Source organism: Scedosporium apiospermum, assembly GCF_000732125.1.
Source record: "Scedosporium apiospermum strain IHEM 14462 chromosome Unknown SEQ_SAPIO_0176, whole genome shotgun sequence".
Taxonomy (NCBI): Eukaryota; Fungi; Ascomycota; class Sordariomycetes; order Microascales; family Microascaceae; genus Scedosporium; species Scedosporium apiospermum.
Window position 1 is genome coordinate 465589 of NW_015971877.1, and position 19317 is coordinate 484905.

The following is a 19317-nucleotide window of genomic DNA, read 5'->3' on the forward strand; positions in this document are numbered from 1 at the left end:
TCCACAACCCAGCTCTAAAAGGCTCCTTGGTGCAGAACGTCTTCCTCCACCCTGCCGATGTTCTGGGGATAGCAGAACCAACACGAAATGGTCGGGCGCGTTGTTTTCGTTGATACCTAGATGATGAGTGATTAGGGTCGCCAACAATGGAACGTCCAACTGTCACAGTGGTCGGGGGTGGCTGGCGTTTCGACGATACAAGTTTGGCCGCGTCGATGACCCAAATGAAGGGTAAAAAAAGGCCAAAAGTTGACCAGGACCGATAAATCAACTAAATCTCGATGAATACAGTCGTCATCTAATGGAATCCGCGTCACGGGAGATTGGGGAGTGATGAAGGGGCGAGATTCGCAAGTGCGGAACCGTGGTGAAAAGGGAGAGAAGGTGGAGTAAGAATCTGGCGCGACGACAAATGCCTGTGTCCTTTTTCACTTCGCTTCTGTCCCTTTCTCGACTCCTTGCTGACACATCAATGGAATGAAGATCCACGTGACAGTATACTTAAATACGTCATCAAAAATCATTCTAGAAAATCACGTGATTGTGTTTGACTGGAGGGTACCATGGTACTTCATACTTCTGATGAAACTTGCACTGTCGCAAAACTCTGTGACTAAAAGGACCCAAAAGCACACTTTCTCTTGCCGCATCTGGCCGCACTTAGACGAGGTGGTCCGTCTTCGATTGGGTACTTCTGCAACTAAAAGCTTCCCAAAGCAAGCAACTCAATAACTATTACGCAGCACAGCCAATCTGCAACCCCGCCCCCTCCTTCCTCCCTCGTGTTCTGGTTCTCCAAGTGCTCGCCTAATATAGCAGGAGGGTGTTTGGAGCATTTGGGCTTGGTACTTTTGAATGTACTCTCCAATGTCCTTTAGAATGCCCCGCACCTCGCTCGCCAGAGCAACTTCACGACTTGCCGTGTCGTTTCCTACCTTTCGATGTTCTAATAACTTCTCGACCTTATCACACATTTCCCGCGCTTCTGCTCCAAGATCTTCTCTTACCTCCCTCACCCAACACCGTCCTCAGCAGCAGCTATTCAACCCCAGGAACTGCAGAACTTACCTTACAGCTGATATTCGTGCACACCAAGCAAAGAAGATGGCCCCCCAACTAGACGGATTCTTCAAGCAGGTCGACGACTCGACGGACCACTTCATCGACCGGTTGCGTAGGGCAGTTGCTATCCCCTCCATTTCCGCCGACGAAGCCCGCCGACCCGATGTAGTTCGAATGGGCGAGTGGCTCGGCGACGAGCTCAAGGCCCTAGGTGCTCATGTCGAGCTCCGACCCCTCGGTGAGCAACCCGGTAAGCCCGGCCTTCAGCTGCCGCCGGTGGTTCTCGCGCGCTATGGCAACGATAAGAACAAGAGGACGATCCTGGTCTACGGTCACTACGACGTGCAGCCTGCCGAAAAGGCCGATGGCTGGGCGACGGAGCCGTTTGATCTCACCGTTGATGAGCAGGGCAGGATGTTCGGCCGTGGCAGCACGGATGACAAGGGTCCTGTTCTCGGCTGGCTAAATGCCATTGAGGCACACCAAAAGGCCGGCGTCGACTTCCCCGTGAACCTTCTCATGTGCTTTGAGGGTATGGAAGAGTATGGTTCCGAGGGCCTCGACGACCTCATCGAAGCTGAGGGCAAGAAGTTTTTCGCCGACGCCGACGCCGTATGTATTTCGGATAACTACTGGCTAGGAACCGAGAAGCCCTGCTTGACCTACGGATTGCGTGGTTGCAACTACTACTCGATCGAGGTCTCCGGCCCCGGTGCAGATTTGCACAGCGGAGTTTTCGGCGGTACCGCCCAGGAGCCTATGACCGATCTCGTCAGGCTCATGGGTTCTCTTGTTGACACTGACGGCAACATTCAAATTCCTGGAATTATGGAACAAGTGGCGCCTATCACAGCGGATGAGGAGGCTTTGTACGACAACATTTCCTTCACGATGGACAACATCTACGAGTCTCTCGGTAGCAAGACGACCATCTTTGATGATAAGAAGCAGACTCTCATGCGACGATGGCGTTTCCCTTCGCTCTCTCTTCACGGCATTGAGGGGGCCTTCGCGGCGCCCGGAGCGAAGACCGTTATCCCCGCCAAGGTCATTGGCAAGTTCTCTATTCGCTCGGTTCCCGACATGGAGATTGAGAAGACCAACGAGCTCGTCTGCAAGTTCGTCCAGGACGAGTTCGCCAAACTCAAGAGCAAGAACACGCTCAGCGTCTACCCTCAGCACTGCGGCAAGTGGTGGGTTGCGTCGCCTAAGCACTGGAACTTCAGCGCCGCCGCGAAGGCTGTTGAGCGGGTATGGGGTGTGCAGCCCGATTTTACTCGCGAGGGAGGAAGGTAAGTTCAAATATTGTCTTCATTTATCACCGGCCATAGGCATTCGCCCTTTCCGTTATGATACCCGACTGACATTATTTACCTTTTCTTCTAGCATTCCTGTAACCCTCACTTTCGAGCAGGCTACCGGAAAGAACGTTCTTCTTCTACCTATGGGCAGTTCGACTGATGGTGCTCACTCTATTAACGAGAAGCTGGATAAGAGGAACTACATTGAGGGTATTAAGCTCCTGGGTGCCTATCTTCACTATGTTGCGGAGGAGCCTCAGTCGTAGACATTTGCTCGTTCGCGTTGTGTATCATAATGTCTATATAGAGGAGGTAGAGACCACGGAGTATACCCAGCAGGATGAACAGAAGAGATTCCCCCACGGCGGATTTACCTGCCCTTCCACCTCATTTAAATGTCAGGAGCACATTACACTATGTGTGTGGAACGATTCAATTTGGTCTACGGATATGATACCGACACACCCCAGAATAATATGAAATACATTGATGTGCCCAGCTCTGATTAGAAGAATCCTTGGGTAAAGTAACCCGTCATGTCCGAAAAGAAAGCCACCTAATATGGCACTGACCCAATTATATGCTAGATGTGTGGAGCGGTCCGAACCATATAGGTCGAGGAAAGCTCAGCACACCGGGTATCATCCCCATTTAAGAACCCAATATATCCCGAGTAGAAATGCTCCCAACCGTCCTGCCAACGACCGGCAAGAAAAACTCCGAAACCTTAGGAAAGAGAGAGTAGAAAGGATGCAAAGGCTCGTCGTATTAAGCGTTAAGCCCGGTCATAAGTGACCTGACTTCTCCTCCGCTTCGCAACAACCTCCGGATCCCAAGTCCCAGCAAAAATCTCATCGCACTCATCTTCATCATCCGAGTCAAACTCAACATCCACATCCGACCCAACGCTCCCAGCCTTCCCGGTATGGAAGCCCTCGGCACCAGGAGAAACCGGCACGTCCTCCCAGCTGCGATACGTAACGACCCTCTCGGTCTCTAGAATGAACTTGCCGACCTTGTACCGCTGGCTGTGCTCCTTGGCATCGACGTATTTCCAGCCGAGCTTGGTCTGGCACACCTGGCACAGAATGTCGGCGACGGTATGCCATCCCGTGACGAGCTGGCGGCTTTCGCACCGCGCGACGCGGATGTTGATGAGGTCGGCCGTGGAGTACGACGTGGAGGCGGAAGGGTCGGTGGGCGGAGCCACGAGGTAGGCGCGACCGTGACGGCCTGTGAAGCCTTTACTTATGATTTGGGAGGTGAGGGCGAGGTCGGTTGCGCAGGTTGAGCAGCGGAGGGTGTCCGGGTGGGTTCGGGATAGGCGGAGTTTTGGGGGAGGGGCCGGGGCTGTTTCGGAGGAGGCGGGTTGCTTGGAAGGCGAGGAGAAGAGAGAGAAGTCGAGTGAGCGGCCCGGGCGGAGGGGGAATTTGAGGCTTGGGAGGAGGAAGGTTGGGAAAGTTGGGCGGGTGGCGGTCTTTTCTTTGCCCATGGTTGGTCTTCTTGAGGTCGCGACGAAGAGGGCGTCGCGAGGAAGTGAGCGCTATGTGAATATCAATCGGGGACGGGAGAGGTCGGCTTTCACCGGAAGAGTGGTACGATGCTATTCGGTCGAGGGCGGATCGCGCAGCGAAGAGTTAGATCTGGCCAGCCGAACAGTATAAAAGCAACAAAGGGGAACAGGTCACAACTGCAATCAAAAGAAACTTGAAAGATGAAAAAACAAGGTCGAAAGGGAAGAAGTGACAAAAAAAAAAAAAAAAGCGGCGTGACCCCTACTTTTGGGGGTGACCGGCACGGCTATGTAGATAATACAGTGGGAGGTCAGGCGCCCAATTCTAGGCTAGGCCCCTCCAACTTATCCTCCAGCTCCCTTTAATTCTCCAATCCGAGCAGGACGTGGCGGTAAAGCCCTCTAGTGCTGTTTTTAGATGCTTTGGCGCTTGTGATTCTTGCGACACTTTTTGTTGGCACGCTGGGTACGCCGACAAGACCCTGAACTAAAGACGATCGCCAGCAAATTTCAGGGACGAAAGGGAGATTTAGAGATTCGAGAACAGTAGGTTCAACGTTGGGAGAAGGCAGAGCCCCGCATCACATCACGGCGAGGGTCGCATCAAATTCCTTATCGATAATGCAAAGCGTCATGGGGTGGTGACTTGGGCTTGGAGGGGTCGACACAACCACTGCGGGGTAAGCGTAACAGTCGTGGTTTGAAGAGTACGAAGTACCTCAGTAGGTTGTCCCGGAATTGAGAAATAACATCTGGTTTCCAGCATGGACAGCAATTTGAAGCGCAGCAACGACACAGATTTGAAAGAGGGCGGAGTTTGAGCAAGCCGCTCTGTTGGATTGTTCGAGGTATTTACACATGATTGAGGAACGAGCGCTATTCTTCATCTCTCAATTTCGTCTTAGCCTCGAGAATTACTTCGCTCCTCGGAGCTGGCCATCATCGACGGAATATGTAGCCTGGCTAAGACGATCTTAATCACCCAATATTATCTATGCGGTGCTGCGAAACTTGATATTGCTTCAATGTTGATTCATGATGGAGGGGCAGTCGACAGCGCTTCAAGGGCCGTGAAACACGAGCGCTGCTCAAAAATGCAAGCCAGCCAATGTTTCACAGACTTACAGATCAACGGACGTTGAGGAGTATAAGTCGAGTTTGAGCCAGCTGTCATCGCCATGGACTAATTTCAAACGTCACACGAATTTTAATCATCGTATGCTATGACAGCTACTATGATGGAACACGATATGGATCCGGAACGCCAGACGAGGACCTTCACTAAGACTACATTCACCAAGGCTATGCAGCCCGTGGTTCTCACCAACATTCATGGCATCGACGTCAGCAAGAAATGGACATCCTAGCGTATCTACAATGAAGTAGCCGCCCTCAAACTCGTGCGGGAGAAAACCAACATCCCCGTGCCCAAGGTCCTAGAAACGGGCGAAAGCGCGCATGGGCCGTTCCTCACAGTGGAGCGCCTCGACGGCATCCGGCTCGACGATATCCACCTGTGGTGCTGTCAAGAGCCTGTGGACGGGCGTCTTCCCGACGGGCACCAGCTTAAGAAGTGCAGCGCCTGCCAGGAGATGGCGAACCAGAACGCCAGTACCTTCATCCGGGAGACACCGCTCCCGCAACTCAAAGCCCTTCGGTCCAACGTCTCTGGGCTTAATGGCACCGTCACCCCGCCGCCGTGGGTGACCGAGTACGATCGTCGGGAGACGTGGAAGTCCAAGACATCCAAGATCGACGACGCGTTTGGCTTCTGTCATGAGGACCTAGGCTCGCAGAACGTTCTAATGGACCCCGGCACCTTGCTGGTCTCCGGCGTGGTCGACCTGGAGAATGCTGGGTTTTACCCTGACGAATTTGCGGACCAATGGTCCCTGGACGTCTATTACGACTTGTATAGTGATGAGGACTCACTTAGCCAGCTTGTTTCTCTGCTCGAGTAGGGACTTGGAAGAAGTGAAGTTAAAGAATAGCTCTACGCAGCTGCAAGGCGCATTTGGTGCCAGTCTATCCGAGAAAATCTTGCGCACCGGTATTGAAAGCCTTCTGCGGCTTGTCCTTGATCTCAGTACTTCGGTTTCCGCACGGTGAATGTGCAGCTGTCTTAACGACCTCTAGCAGCGAGTGGCTCTTACGAAGTACAATTGGTTGCTCCCTGTACCTACCCGGGTCAGTAGAGTGTGAACCAGCAGTCTGAGACATCATGTGAATATTCGGAGACAATTCTGCTGTTTCGGTGTCCTGCATGTACAAGTAGTTTATAGCTAATGCACAGTAAGTTCCAGGTCGCCAGGCACTCGCTAGAAAGGGGAACAGCGCCCTAGTGGCGAATGCCGTTAACTTTCCAGAAGCAATGAGGAGTGATCTCTCTCAGGACACAGTGTGATCTAGATTCGAATCTTGACCAAGAGGGAAGCGGCGGTGAACCGTCATCGAAATGTCCTGACAGGGGACAGTGTAGTCCCAATGCAAGGAAAACGTGGCGCCCATGATCTGCTGAAATACAATTCCAAGTCATATTCGGTTCTGACCAGGACATCATAGTTTTCATATGGAGCTGGCTGTATTGCTCACGTTCAGCATCGGATTTTCTCGACAGTCTCTCATCCCTTAAACCCTTCCAAATGGTTCTGGGCTTGGCGAACGGACTGGAATGCCGATGAGCGATTCACATGACCCCCGATAAGATCCGTCGAATCTCTGGGTCCAGATCTTGGATTGGATTGGTCCATTTCTTCCCTGGCCAAGGAAAGCCGTGGGTATCTGATTGGGTCGAGCACAGGATTCAGTGTGTGGATGTCGACATTTTTTCCTTTCGCACTGACAACAGAAAGACAGTTGATTCTGCAGCGTGTTTGTGTTTCTTTTTTTTTTTTTTTTTTTTTTTTTTTTTTTTTCAATGATGAATCCGAACCCTAGAATGATGAAATCAAAGCTTTGCCGTGGCCTGCGTCTAATTGAAAAGGTCGTCAATGATGATATGCCGAAATAAGGGAAGCCCAACGGTCTCACGTCTAGACCACGGCCATTGATGCATTTATCCCACTCAACCGTCTGCGGGCGTCTGCTGTGTACCCAAATAGGCACGTCCACGCGAACGGATATTGAACGGAGCCGAGCCAAAAACCGGAACATTGGCTCTTGCAATGTCTCAGATGAGAAGAGCGAGAGCACTGCACTAGTGTGTCAGGATACAAGGGATCATTTCTGAATTTAGTGTTTACTGAGGTAATCTGGAGACGATTGATGGCGATTTGGTCTTTACAATCCACGAATGGTAACTCGCGCAAGAGCCGCATGGGGAGAATGTTCTGATAGATCTGGTACTTCGTAGTTTAGATAACGAAGAGCATTCTAGAGTTGACGTCAAGTGTGAGCGTGAGCACTTGGATCATCCAGTGGCAGGAATGCTGCCGAGCAACGTGTTGCGCCTAATCGGCCTCCCCCGCTTTTCTACCTTTCTCTGGCATTGTTGGTGCGTTTGCTGATGCCAAGCGAATCGGTGTGGTTTCTGGGTGGACTGGTTGTACCTTTCCGGTGGTCGTCGTTGATTCTGATGGCGGTCGGTGTCCGCCAGCGGAACCCAGCGGAGACTTGGAAAATACATGTACCTCATGTGTCACCTTTTCCCCTCTTATTAATCGAAATCCATCCATATATTCCTCTCTTCCCTCTCCTTCTCCTCCACAACCAACAATTCGCTGATATCAACCACACCGCTCTCGATTCTCGATAATTCTCGATCCTCACGAACCAAACTCCCAGCGAGTCCACGAAAAGAAAACAAAGTCCATCAAATCCAATTCAATCCAATTGATCACTCTACCGAACACCACAAAATTTGTCGAAAACCAAAAGAAACAGACAACTGACTTCATCCCGCTCACCGAATCTTCAACCCCACACCTATTTCTAGAACCATTTCAAAAACGAGAAGATACGGAAAATCAGCAACAATGTCGCCAATGAAACAGAGTAATAATTATGACAGTAGTAATTATGGCGAGAGCGTCATCCCCAACGTTCTCGCCACTTGCTACATTGTTGACGCCATGGGGTCCCTGAAGGGACTCCACTACTGCTCTACCGGGGCCAACGGTACGTTCGCCATCATCATCCCCGAGCCCGCATTTCCCAATTCGCTTCCCGGTTTTAATCGTTCACTGTGCTAATCATTTTCATCACATCTCTAGGGGCAGAGTGGTATTCCTGAGGTCCCTATCTCAGGACTACCTTCACCTCCCTCAAGTCCCCCCCTCGTCGCCATAACCTCGTCTAACGAGCTTGCCATCCTGCCCAAGGACAGGAGCAAGGCCCGCGACATCCCCGGAAGGCGGATGCGCAGCAGACGAGGGGGGGCAACCCATCTGATCAGGGAAGAATGTGTGAGATTCTTCTGCGAGACTATGAGGGCCGTGTTCTGCGGTGAGAGGAACTCGGTCGATAATGGCTCCGGCTTGATGGATGTGGATTCTTTGGCCACCCCGCCCGATAACAGGTTCAGCCTGCTGCACGATGACCGTGCACGCCGGCCTACCGCCTTCTCGGGCGGCGGTGCCGTTTCCATCTCGGCTTGGGCCGAGGTGTACGATTACGTTGGCGGCACGAGCTATCGTGCTTTCGTCGCCGACCACAACAACGAGAAGACGCTTTTCGCGTTCCTGGATAGCAGTCTTGTCGACATGGAATTGAAGCAAGGGTACGTTGTCATCCCCATTTCCATCCATACTAATCTATGTAACAGTGTAACTAACAACTTGATGCAATTTAGTCTTATGGCCCTCATCGAACTCGCCGAATCAGCTCTCGGCTGCGAGCGCATCGTCATCTGCATCGATCGTGACATCTCCCGTAGCCAAGCTCAGGGCCTCCTCAAGAGCTTCCGTTGGGTTGGATTCGACCTCGTAACTCTTGACTTCCTCGCCAACGACCTTGACGTGACAAGCGAGAAATGGCTTTTCATGGGCATGGAGGTCTAGAGAAAAAGGAAAAAAGGATGGGTAAAATTACAGGACTTGGGGAAACCTTGGGCCGGGATTACTGAACAACTTACATTTGCCACGCTTCGTTATAAACCTGGGGTTGTACTGGTGCTCTGCATTGCTGGTTTTCTCTTTTGCTTTTTCTTCTGTTTCGTTTCATGACTGGGAACAGTCTCTTGGTCTTGGAGAGGCCAAGTCCGAGGCGCTTGGGATAGGATTCCTTTCGATTCGATGATATTAGGGTTGATTCTTTTTCTGCTTCGCATCCTTCTCTTTCCGTTTTCCGTTTCAGCATGACCTTCTCGACAGGAGAATGGGCATGCTCATCCTATGATGTTCTTTACCATAACTTCTATCTTTTTACGGACAATGAATGGCATGGAAAATAGGAGATAATACCACAATGTTTTTTTTGAATAAAAATTCTACAAGCTGCTAAAAATTGAAACATGAAGAATATCAAGTAAGACAGGCCGGAGAATCCCCACGATAAGGTGCTTTTACACTTCTCATGCCCATTTTCATGTCTAACCTCCCCAAACGGTACGCTACTGGGCTCCCAATCTCCTTACAACTCGCTCTCGAACTTCCTCACCACAAGACCCTTCTCGCCGAGGAAATCCTTGACCTGCTTAACGGTGTACTCTCCCCTGTGAAACATACCAGCCCCCAGCGCCGCATCAGTCTTCGTCTTCTCGAACACCTCGGCAAAGTGCCCCGGGTTCCCCGCGCCGCTCGACGCAATGACAGGGATCTTGATAGCAGCCTTGACCTGGTTAATGAGCTCGAGGTCATAGCCGGAGTTTGTGCCGTCCTTATCTATGCAGTTGAGGAGGATCTCGCCAGCTCCCATGGCCTCAACGGCCTGAACGAGCTCGACGACATCAACGTCGCGGGTCTCGCGGCCTCCCTTGATGGTGCAAGCGTACCAGCAGTACTTCTCGCCGTTTGGGCCCGGGAACGCCGTCTCGACGAGGTTGTGGCGCGTGGCGTCGGGCTTAGGCACGTAGACGCGCTTGGGATCCACGCTGACCACGACGGCCTGGTTCCCGTAAGCGCGGGAAATCTGCTCGATGGCCGTGTTGCCGAAGAGTTTCTTGCCGACGGCGTAGTACTCCTCGGCGGCGAGCACGGCGTCGGAGCCGATGGATACCTTGTCGGCGCCGCTCTTAAAGTACATGGTGGCGATCTCGAGCGCCGAGACCTTGGTGCCGTCCGTGTCTACGGCGTCGCGGATACCGCCTCCGATAGTGAGGGGCACGAAGACGGTTTCGGAGGTACGTCGTAGAATCTCGAGCATAGGTAGGTCGGCAAGGGGGATATCGCGGAAACTGGTGATGTTTAAGAAGGTGACCTCGTCGGCACCTTGTTCGTAGTACTTCTTCGCGAGCTCTACCGGCTTGCCGAGATTCCGCACGTTTCGGTCATCGCCTTTCTCCCTGACGTCGTACTGGTCACCTTTCGTCACCACGAGGTCGCCTTGGTCGTTGGTTCGGACGTCTAGACAGGCTATTATACGGCGGGTAAGTCCATCTTGGAATTTGGGGCTAAGACCGTCTTTGTTGAGGGTGAGCTCCTTGGCTCCTGTGCCAGTGAGGAAGGCCTTTATAGTTCGGAGACCCGCGATTCCGCTCTTCTCCGGGTGGAACTGGGTTGCGAAGATGTTTCCCTTGGCAACCGCACCGACGAACGCCTCCGATCCGTACGTTCCCAACGCAACAGTCCAACCTTGGGCCTCCAGTTCTCCCCTTACGTACGGCGACATGTAAGAGTGGACATAGTAGTACTTTGAGTCCGGTCGGAGGCCGTACATGATCTGGCCATCGGTGTTGGCGGAGTTCCAGCCAATATGAGGTACCGTCTTGACGGAGTCATCAAAGCGACTGAGCTGCGACTTGATGATGCCGAGACCGGCGACGTCTGGGTCTTCCGCGGACCCCTCGAAAAGCGCTTGTAGACCGACGCAGATGCCCATGAAGGGCTTTCCGGCCTCAATATGCTTCTTTACGGGCTCGAGGTAGCCCGCGCCGCCGAGCTGTGTCAGGCAGTGACCGAAATGGCCCACGCCGGGGAGGATGAGTTTCTAAGATGCTAGTTGGCTCGGGATTTTTCCTTTTTCTTGCATGTGAGGAGGGGGACACACCTCAGCATTAGCGACATTTTCGGGAGACTTGATCCATTCGACGGAGTACCCTAGTGCCTCAATGGCATTGACGAGACTCCGTATGTTCCCGGCGACGTAATCGAGGAGGTGGACGGTGGGCATCTTTGCCCGGTTGTCGGAGTGGAATGCACAGGATGGAGGGGGGTTCGAAAGGGATTTGGTCGAGGTTGGAAGCCGCAACAAATTATGCGAATCGAGTCTTTCCAACGGGAGAAAAAGACGGTATTCGTTCGGCTTATATTATTTAGTACTTAGGAGAACGGGAGAACTCGATTGATCTGTGTGAAGTCTTGTACCTCCTATGACTCTTAAATTCGATGTCGTACGGGGGAGTCAAATAATATTTTGGACTGCGGGGCATTCGATTCGCATCTGAACTGGGAGGGACGATAATGCCCCGCGTTGTCCAGGGCCCTTTTTTGTCCTGTGCCTGCCTGTGCTGTGATCCAAGACCCTGGTTGGAGCAAGGTCTAATTTATTGTACCAGTACATATTATCAAAGCGTTATTTATTCAGTAAATTATGTATCTATACAAAAATAACTTTTGGGGGAATCTTATTTTATCCCATCGCAAAGCTTCCAAGATCTCATCCTCAATTTGGCACAGCATCATCAACTTCGTCTGGTTTGCCACCAAGCGCGACGGACTGCACCCAGCGAACCGCCACCTCCAATGCCACGGCCTCATCATCATTCAGATACCTCTTATCGCCTCCCGCCTTAGAAAATGGAAACCACTGGAAATGAGCAGCCTTTCAAGGAGCATCGGGTACCGCCCATGACTGCGACATCAAATCTCCCAAGCGCGAACGCGAAAATTCCAGCACTGGAGCCGGACGATGAATCAGAATGGGAGTACGAATACTCAACGACAGAGACTGAGGTGTGTATATCCCCCTTGCACCTACGCGATCCAGTTGGACATTTGACGGAACTAACCCCCTGGTGTCTTTCAGACCTACTATCTCACGGTCGATCTCTCACTTCCTGAATTCGTCTACAGAAACCCAAGTGGCATCATGCACTTCGGTAGGGGAGGATACTATGCCGACTGGATCAAGGACCCCGAGTCGGAACATAAGCGATCGATCGCCCACCGCGTAGTTCCCCCTGGAGGCACTCTCGATGACGAGGACGATGAAGACGACGACGACGACGAACCACTCCCGGAACCTGAAGACGACCTCGACGAAGTAGATCCAGAGTTGGATGGCTACATGGGTCAACGACCACAGGATGGCGATACGGAAGTCGCCGATGACCAACTCGTAGAAAGAGATATCGAGATATTGGATTTACACACAGAACACCCCATAATATCCTATAGGGGGAAGGTTTTCGAAGGGAGCTGGGCAGAGGTACTAGGAACTGAGCTTATATTTGCCGGACGCGACGAAGCAGCGCCGCTTCCCGCGTTGCGCCGACTACCGGGCGATGTCGACCTACTAGCGGCGAGTTCGGCACGAATCCTCACGACGGAGAAAGTCCTCAAGATACCCGACGAACTAGACAGGTTGAAGAAGACGCGCGAGGCCTACGGGATACGGCTCCCTGTTCTCGGAAAGCACCACTACGATGAGAAGAAGAAGCAGGTTCGGTTCTTGGAGAACCTCATGGCTCTCAAGATCAAGAAGGGTGAGAGGGATCTAGTGACGGTCACGGCTCGCCCTGCGCCAGACAAACTGTTCATCGACGACCGAGATCCAGATTGGATGCCGAGGAGGCCGAGGACAAGGATCTTGCCTAGGGAACTTACCATGCCCGTGGGCGAGACACCGAGAAAGGACGGTCAACGGAAGCCTTTGCCTTTCAGTCGGCCGTCGGTGGGTGCCCCTCAGGCTGGTCCACTTGGAGGGGTTCCAGCTACGTTGAGAGAAACTGGCGGGTCAGTGCCAACGCCTGATAGTTGGGCGGATATCTTGCCGGAGGCAGACGAGTCGGGTGAGGGTGAGGATGAGGAAGAGTACGATGAGGATGAGATGGAGTATGATGAGGATGGTGACGGCGACGTACGCATGGGATAGGTCTCCTCTCCTAGTGTTCTTGAGGAGGTAGCTCTGTTCAAGCAAGCGGCATCTGTGACCTTTCTCTTTTGGCTTGGTGACGGATACTCTGTCCGGCGATACCCATTCAGTTGTAAGACTGATAGCGTTGTTTTTCCGTATTAGACACTGATAGCCTCTAGTTTGAATCAGTCATGAGGACCTATGAGCCAGTACGGCCTTTTCCTCATCCATCTAAAATGCACTAAATACTCTGATGTTAAGAATAGATTTAAACTTCTTCCCAAGCCAGACAGAGCTATGTTGGAGACGTGCGTCTCAGGAGAGACCCCATTGGATCTGAACCTGTCAGACAGTATTCCCGTAGCTACGCACAACGACAAGATAACTACAATGTGTTTATATCCAATACATGTAGCAGTTAGACCCACGTTGAAGGGGAAAAGTGTGTCAGCGCAGGCGCACGCTGCCTCACTGCTTGTGGCATTAGAACGTCTCAAAAGAGGGTTGCAGAAAGATCCCCTCCGATCGATCGCTCGCTTGTTACCCCATGGTTTTAACGACGACTTGGCCGCGGCTACAGACGAACAATATTGTGCCGTTCCCACCATTCCCATTGTTAGACGAAAAGGGACTCGCATGAATTCATGCGAGGTGCTGGCGTCCGGGGATCGGAAACCCAATAGATGCGGCAGCAGGCCCAGATGATAGGATGGCGGCCCTTTACAGAGGGCAGCAGGGGACGGGCGGTGAAGTGACAGTGCGGGCTTAAGAAAGGTCGACGTGGGCGATCACTACGATGTTGATTCATTTAATATATATGTAGTATTTCTCGTGCACGTCAAAGGCTGCACGGCTGGCTTTGATGGTGGGACACTGGACGGCACGCCCCGACGCCAGGCTAAAACCTGCGTTAAAGAAGACCCTTCATACATGCCATGTGGGATGATCGGTTGGTCAGGACCAGTGGTAGGATCTGGTAGGACCTGGGCACATGAACCCTTCTTTTGGGCCTGTGATCTGTGAGAATTTTCTAGTGCAATGTATCAGCCAGGCGCCTCGTCGCGATGGAGCATGCAAGTTTAGTTTGGGTCTGGGTTCTAAAATCTAAAAATGATGGAGCGGAAAGAGCTCTATTAACTCGTCGTTGATGGAGTTGTCGTCTTCGTCGATTTCGGGGAGGGACGGCAACTGTGTACAAGTACTTGTAAACTACGAATTCCGAACTCCCGACGATTGCGAGGATTGCGCAGGGGCTGGACGACTCGGGGAGGATGGCAGAGAAAGATTGACAGGCGGAAAGAGGTGGGGAGATCCGCTGTAACGCAGATGGGCGAATGACGCGGGGATCTTTGCAAGGGGAAAATCGCAACGTACAGTGTAAGAATTACTGGCTTCGGTACATTGGTTTTTCGTATTCGCCTTGTCAGCCAAGGGCCTGGGGCAGAGAGCACTTCGCAGTGAGCGGTATTTTGGGGGGGCAAAACGGGCGGGAAACAGTCCCGAGCCATGATTGGCTGACTTGGAAGGAGGGGTAGCTGATACAGTAAATGTCGCACGAGAGCAGGGGTGATGAGAGGTCACGTCTACCTCGGTAGTTGGTGCATGCGTGCGTTTTAGGCACCCGAATTCCAGGTCTTGGGCTGGTTTTCGCTTCTGCTTTCGACCCTCAAAAAGCGGGTTCGACCAGCGAGATTTACACTGCACTATTGCTTCATACTTTGTTGACTAGTTATATCCGTTCTGAATTGAGGATCGGCGTCAAGGGCCAGTGTTATTATGGAGTCAGTTTGGTGCGCAGCAAAGGAAGTGGCTGACAGCGGTATGAAGGGTATGAAGTATCTGATTATTCGTAATCCATGATTGATATTGATGGACCCAACCTCGATCCTCCCGCCGTGTGAAAGACGTGAAAGACCCCCCCCAAAGTCCGGATCGTCCGCAGCTGCCCTCTTTGTGTAAGTCAGACCCCCCGACGAGATCTCTTGGCAAACCGACCCTTCCGCCTCTTTTATCCATTGCCAGCATTGCCAGGACTAAGCGCAGCAATGGCCCATTAAGACGAATACAAAATCGCCCCATCATCTACCATCGTCCTGCCATCGTCTACCAGCAATCGCGCATCTTTTTCCCTCACCGACTTATTCTCCGCTCCAGGCTCCAGCCAACCTGGGAAAGCCTCCACATCTCCACAGAGATCTGCCCTTGTCCACCCTGGTTCCTTTCCTCTTCTCCACCTGCGGCTCTTGATACACTTACGGAACTACGGCTCCCGCATCTGCTTATTCTTTGCCATCAATTCCCAACACAATTCCACTCACCACTCACCACTCACCACTCACAATCTGGTTCCTGTTCCTGTTCCTGTTCCTGTCCCTGTCAGGGTAGTACATATATCTCTGACCTCGCGGCGGGCAAACGTCTAGCCCATTCATCGCATCCTTTCGGCCTACCATCCACCATTATTCCTCTATACTCTTGTACTCTCTCGTGCCTGCCTACGCCGCCACGTCGCTTCACAGTGCGTGTGTCACCTGCAGGTCTGACCTGGACTTGTAGAAACAGACATTAACGCACCTCCGGGCGCCCAGCGACTACACCACGAGTCCAGAAACCACCCACCCACTCCTCGACTACTCTACTACTTGTACATACTTTCATCCTCCTACAAAGTGTGTCTGTCATTGATCACCATCATCCACTCACCTCACAAGACCGACCTCGGCCTCAAACTTCCGGGACTAAAACTAGCCGCATCCACTCCGAACCCGACCTCTTCAGTCCTTCGCCGCCCTATCCGTTGTACACCCAGATAGTCTCGTTTTTTTTCCACATTAAACTTTGACGGCCTTGTCTTCTAGACGACCTTAAAAAGAAAATAGCTCGGCCATCTCCAGCTCTTTGCCTTTTTGCGACAGCGCCTCGTTTATTTTTATATCCGACATCAAAGAAGCCGCCCTATCCGGGCTTACCCTCTCTCTCCCTTTCCCACGCATTATTCATCCCAATCCATTCATTCCATTCCTCGACCTATTCGTCCCATGGAGTAAATACAAGGTCTTTTGCTAAACAACAACCTCATCCTCTCCAATCCCTTCCCAACCCACGCTCTTAGACCGTACTCTCCGCCACGGCCCACGAGGCCGACACCGCCCGAAAAAAATGATTCGGCTACGTCCTGTAACTCTCTTTATTATCCTATTAACCTTCCTGTCATTTTGCGCGTGGTATGCACCGAAAGCCTTAAATCCGGTACCTCCCTCCAAAGAGAAACGTCGAGAGGACAGGGCTTGGGTATCATCGTCGCCCTACTGGCTCGATCGCCAAACATGCCGATGGATGGGGCTCTGCGGTCTGCACCATCTAAGGAAGGATCCGCCCACGAGACACTCGTACATCCGGCCTCATCCAGATGACGACGAAACTGCTGGAAGGAGACTAGAGCTGAGGTCGATGCCGGTACTCAGCGACGAAGCCCGCGAAGCCGCCTGGGAATCCGTGCCCACATCCCAGGTTTCTGGTCAAATAAGGCTGACGGGCGGCGCCGGAGGGACAAAGACATCACAACAAGAGGCGACGACGAAGCCTCTGCAATCCATTCCAAAGTTCGTGCTTGACCATGCACCTCTTGTTCACCTCTGCTCCCAAGAGAACTTCTGGCCCGCCGATATTGCCGAGCACATTCAGCATGTCACCCCCCACCTCGAGCATTTGGCCGATGACGATCCTGATCGCTTGAATTTGACTGAGCCACTATCGCTTCATAATCTGCACGACGTGTTGAATAATTACTCCGCTTCGGTTTACCTCGTCAGCAACAATGATGTGGAGCATCGACCCGAGTGGCTTCATAGCGATGTCGGCATCCCCGAGCCTTCGGACGACGGCGACTTCGACGATGGTAAGGACGACTATTATGAGGTTCCAAGGCCGGACGATGAGGGCTGGCCAAGCGATAACCCGAGGTTAACACCGCCTACATCATGGTTCGACGTTGACCACGATCACCCCCTCGGCCGCATCTCCGACCCTCGAAGGACTCCAACCGATAGGAAATCAGGGAGTAGATTCGGCCCTAGAAAGAGACACCAGGAGCCGCCTAGAACCCGACACCACAAGCCTGACGAGAGCGGCTATTCTAAAGCACCGGCTGTGCTCATCCTCGTGGACAAGGGCTCTGGTATTCTTGATGCCTTCTGGTTCTTCTTCTACAGCTATAACCTCGGTCAAACTGTCTTGGGCATACGCTTCGGCAATCATGTTGGCGACTGGGAACATGCCATGGTGCGTTTCGAGAACGGCATTCCCCGAGGCATCTTCTTCTCCGAGCACGAGGGTGGACAAGCCTATGCCTGGTCGGCCGTTGAGAAGATTGGTCACAGACCAGTAATCTACTCCGCCGTCGGCAGCCACGCCATGTACCCATTGCCAGGCGTTCAGGCCTACATTCTGCCTTTCAAACTTCTCAAGGATGTCACCGACCGTGGTCCGATCTGGGACCCCGCCAAGAACATATACGCCTACCACTACGACTATAGACTCGACGATCCGGAGGACCCCGAGGCTCAGGCGCAGAGTCTGGTGCCCGCCGAGGAGAACCCCAATGCACCGACAAGCTGGTTCCACTACGAAGGCGCCTGGGGCGACAAGCTGTACAGCCTTGCCGATATTCGGCAGTGGCGCCTGTTTGGCCAGTACCACTATGTCACTGGCCCTCTGGGACCCAAGTTCAAGGCTCTGGATCGCCAGAAGATGTGCACGACTGAGAATTGTAGGATACTGAACTCTATCGTACCTGGCACGACCTGGTACTGAGGTAGAGAGGCTCGACAAGTTATGCCTCTTGTCCTCTCTTTTTTTTTCCCCTCTTTTTTTCTCCTGTCTCTTGTTTCAATGATTTGCGAGAGATATATAGACGGACCGGAGTGTTAAATGTATTTTTGCATCGGAGCGAGGGGGAGGACATACCCATACCAGCGGTCAGCAATGAGAGGGTGGAAAAGACTTACATCGATGTTCCTTTGGCTGGTTTTGCATGTTTTATGGTTTTCATCTTTATGTACTGGAAGGGCAGACTTTGTGATACCCACTTTATCCTTTTTTTCTTTTTTTTTTTTTTTCTTTCCTTGTTTAGCATGGGAATGCGTATTCTGGAATTATCAAGACTTCTTTCATTGCTTTCCCGACCCTCCTTTGTTTTAAGGTGATGACGACGGCTGTCGACTGAGTTCGACAGTTTGGAAGGGGGACGCGCGGAAGGCGTCCGCCGCTTGATTTTTGAAGGGAGGAGATAGAGGCCTTTGACTTCACACTAGACCTGCGCAATAGAATCGAAGTTCTTCTTAGGCCCGAGTTTATTTCGCGATGCTAAGTATTCTTCGAGTAGTCGATGTTACTAACGCTCTTACCGTTGCTAGAACTAGGCGGGATTTTATCATAAACTTCCTGATCGAACTTTGCAAAAATAGCAAAACTGCTTTGCCCTGTCGATTCTCCATCACACCCCGTAGCTTGAATGGCGTGTGTGTTATACATACCGACTGGTAGGCAGGCACTGGTCGTTAGCGAAGAACACTGGTACGGCCCTTCTAAGACCACTGTTTGGGGCGAAAGTTCCTGGCACTCTTCAGCCGCGAACCTTGCAAGTTGAAGGAAGGGGATGACAATTGGTGGAAGGGGGGGAAGGGGGGGGGGAGCTCGGGATATTTCTTCAGGGGAAAAGACGTGTACAAAATGAGCCGATCTTAGCTCGTAGAAAGGCTTAAAGGCATCAAGAAAAAAAAACAGGCGCTGAGCTTGATCAGGTGGGCGAATTTAGCAGTGGGTTGTAGTCTCTGGGAGACGAGAGAAGAAGACCAAATCCGATCCCGAATACACAAGGACAATGGGGGCAGGTCTAAAAGTAGGATAAGAGAAGGAGCTAGGAATTGTTCTTTAGCTGAGAATTTCTGGTATAATAATCGTGGAGAGGCGTAACCAAAAGAAAAGTGCTATCGTACAAGCACAGTCCAGCCTTTTTTTCTCTTCTTCTTCAGCTTCATATATCGAATTGAAAACGAAAGGAAATATGACGTCCAGCAGACAGGACGAAGGAATGAAGCAGCTACTCTCAACCTAACAAATTCCTCCCGTGAAACTGTGTCCTAGATATCCGGCGCCACATCACATACCACCATAAATTTCACCCATATCCACTCAATAATCCCACCAGGCCGCGCCAAGCGTAACTCGAAAGGGAAAGCGTGGAACCGACGGTGACAGAATCAACTCCTC

General features: G+C 52.0%; 5 protein-coding genes and 2 pseudogenes across 5 annotated transcripts; 5 read left to right on the forward strand and 2 right to left on the reverse strand.

The window, feature by feature from the left end:
- Positions 1-1104: 1104 nt before the first annotated feature.
- SAPIO_CDS10673 (Cys-Gly metallodipeptidase dug1) lies at positions 1105-2629 on the forward strand (the record flags this gene model as incomplete). The annotated part of the gene is made up of 2 exons (XM_016784224.1): positions 1105-2354; positions 2449-2629. The coding sequence occupies 2 exons, from the start codon at positions 1105-1107 to the stop codon at positions 2627-2629; spliced, it is 1431 nt and encodes a 476-aa protein (XP_016638459.1).
- A 509-nt stretch (positions 2630-3138) lies between these two features.
- SAPIO_CDS10674 lies at positions 3139-3855 on the reverse strand (annotated as a pseudogene; the record flags this gene model as incomplete).
- Positions 3856-5114: 1259 nt separating this feature from the next.
- Positions 5115-5837, forward strand: SAPIO_CDS10675 (uncharacterized protein; the record flags this gene model as incomplete). The annotated part of the gene is made up of 2 exons (XM_016784225.1): positions 5115-5192; positions 5244-5837. The coding sequence occupies 2 exons, from the start codon at positions 5115-5117 to the stop codon at positions 5835-5837; spliced, it is 672 nt and encodes a 223-aa protein (XP_016638460.1).
- A 2013-nt stretch (positions 5838-7850) lies between these two features.
- SAPIO_CDS10676 (Ornithine decarboxylase antizyme) lies at positions 7851-8873 on the forward strand (the record flags this gene model as incomplete). Its single annotated transcript, XM_016784226.1, has 3 exons — positions 7851-7992; positions 8122-8593; positions 8666-8873. 3 exons carry the CDS (start codon positions 7851-7853, stop codon positions 8871-8873), a joined length of 822 nt encoding a protein of 273 aa, XP_016638461.1.
- A 571-nt stretch (positions 8874-9444) lies between these two features.
- Positions 9445-11142, reverse strand: SAPIO_CDS10677 (Imidazole glycerol phosphate synthase hisHF; the record flags this gene model as incomplete). The annotated part of the gene is made up of 2 exons (XM_016784227.1): positions 9445-10959; positions 11020-11142. The coding sequence occupies 2 exons, from the start codon at positions 11140-11142 to the stop codon at positions 9445-9447; spliced, it is 1638 nt and encodes a 545-aa protein (XP_016638462.1).
- A 626-nt stretch (positions 11143-11768) lies between these two features.
- SAPIO_CDS10678 (uncharacterized protein) lies at positions 11769-13065 on the forward strand (the record flags this gene model as incomplete). Its single annotated transcript, XM_016784228.1, has 2 exons — positions 11769-11924; positions 11998-13065. 2 exons carry the CDS (start codon positions 11769-11771, stop codon positions 13063-13065), a joined length of 1224 nt encoding a protein of 407 aa, XP_016638463.1.
- Positions 13066-16383: 3318 nt separating this feature from the next.
- On the forward strand, positions 16384-17859 carry SAPIO_CDS10679 (annotated as a pseudogene; the record flags this gene model as incomplete).
- Positions 17860-19317: the final 1458 nt, after the last annotated feature.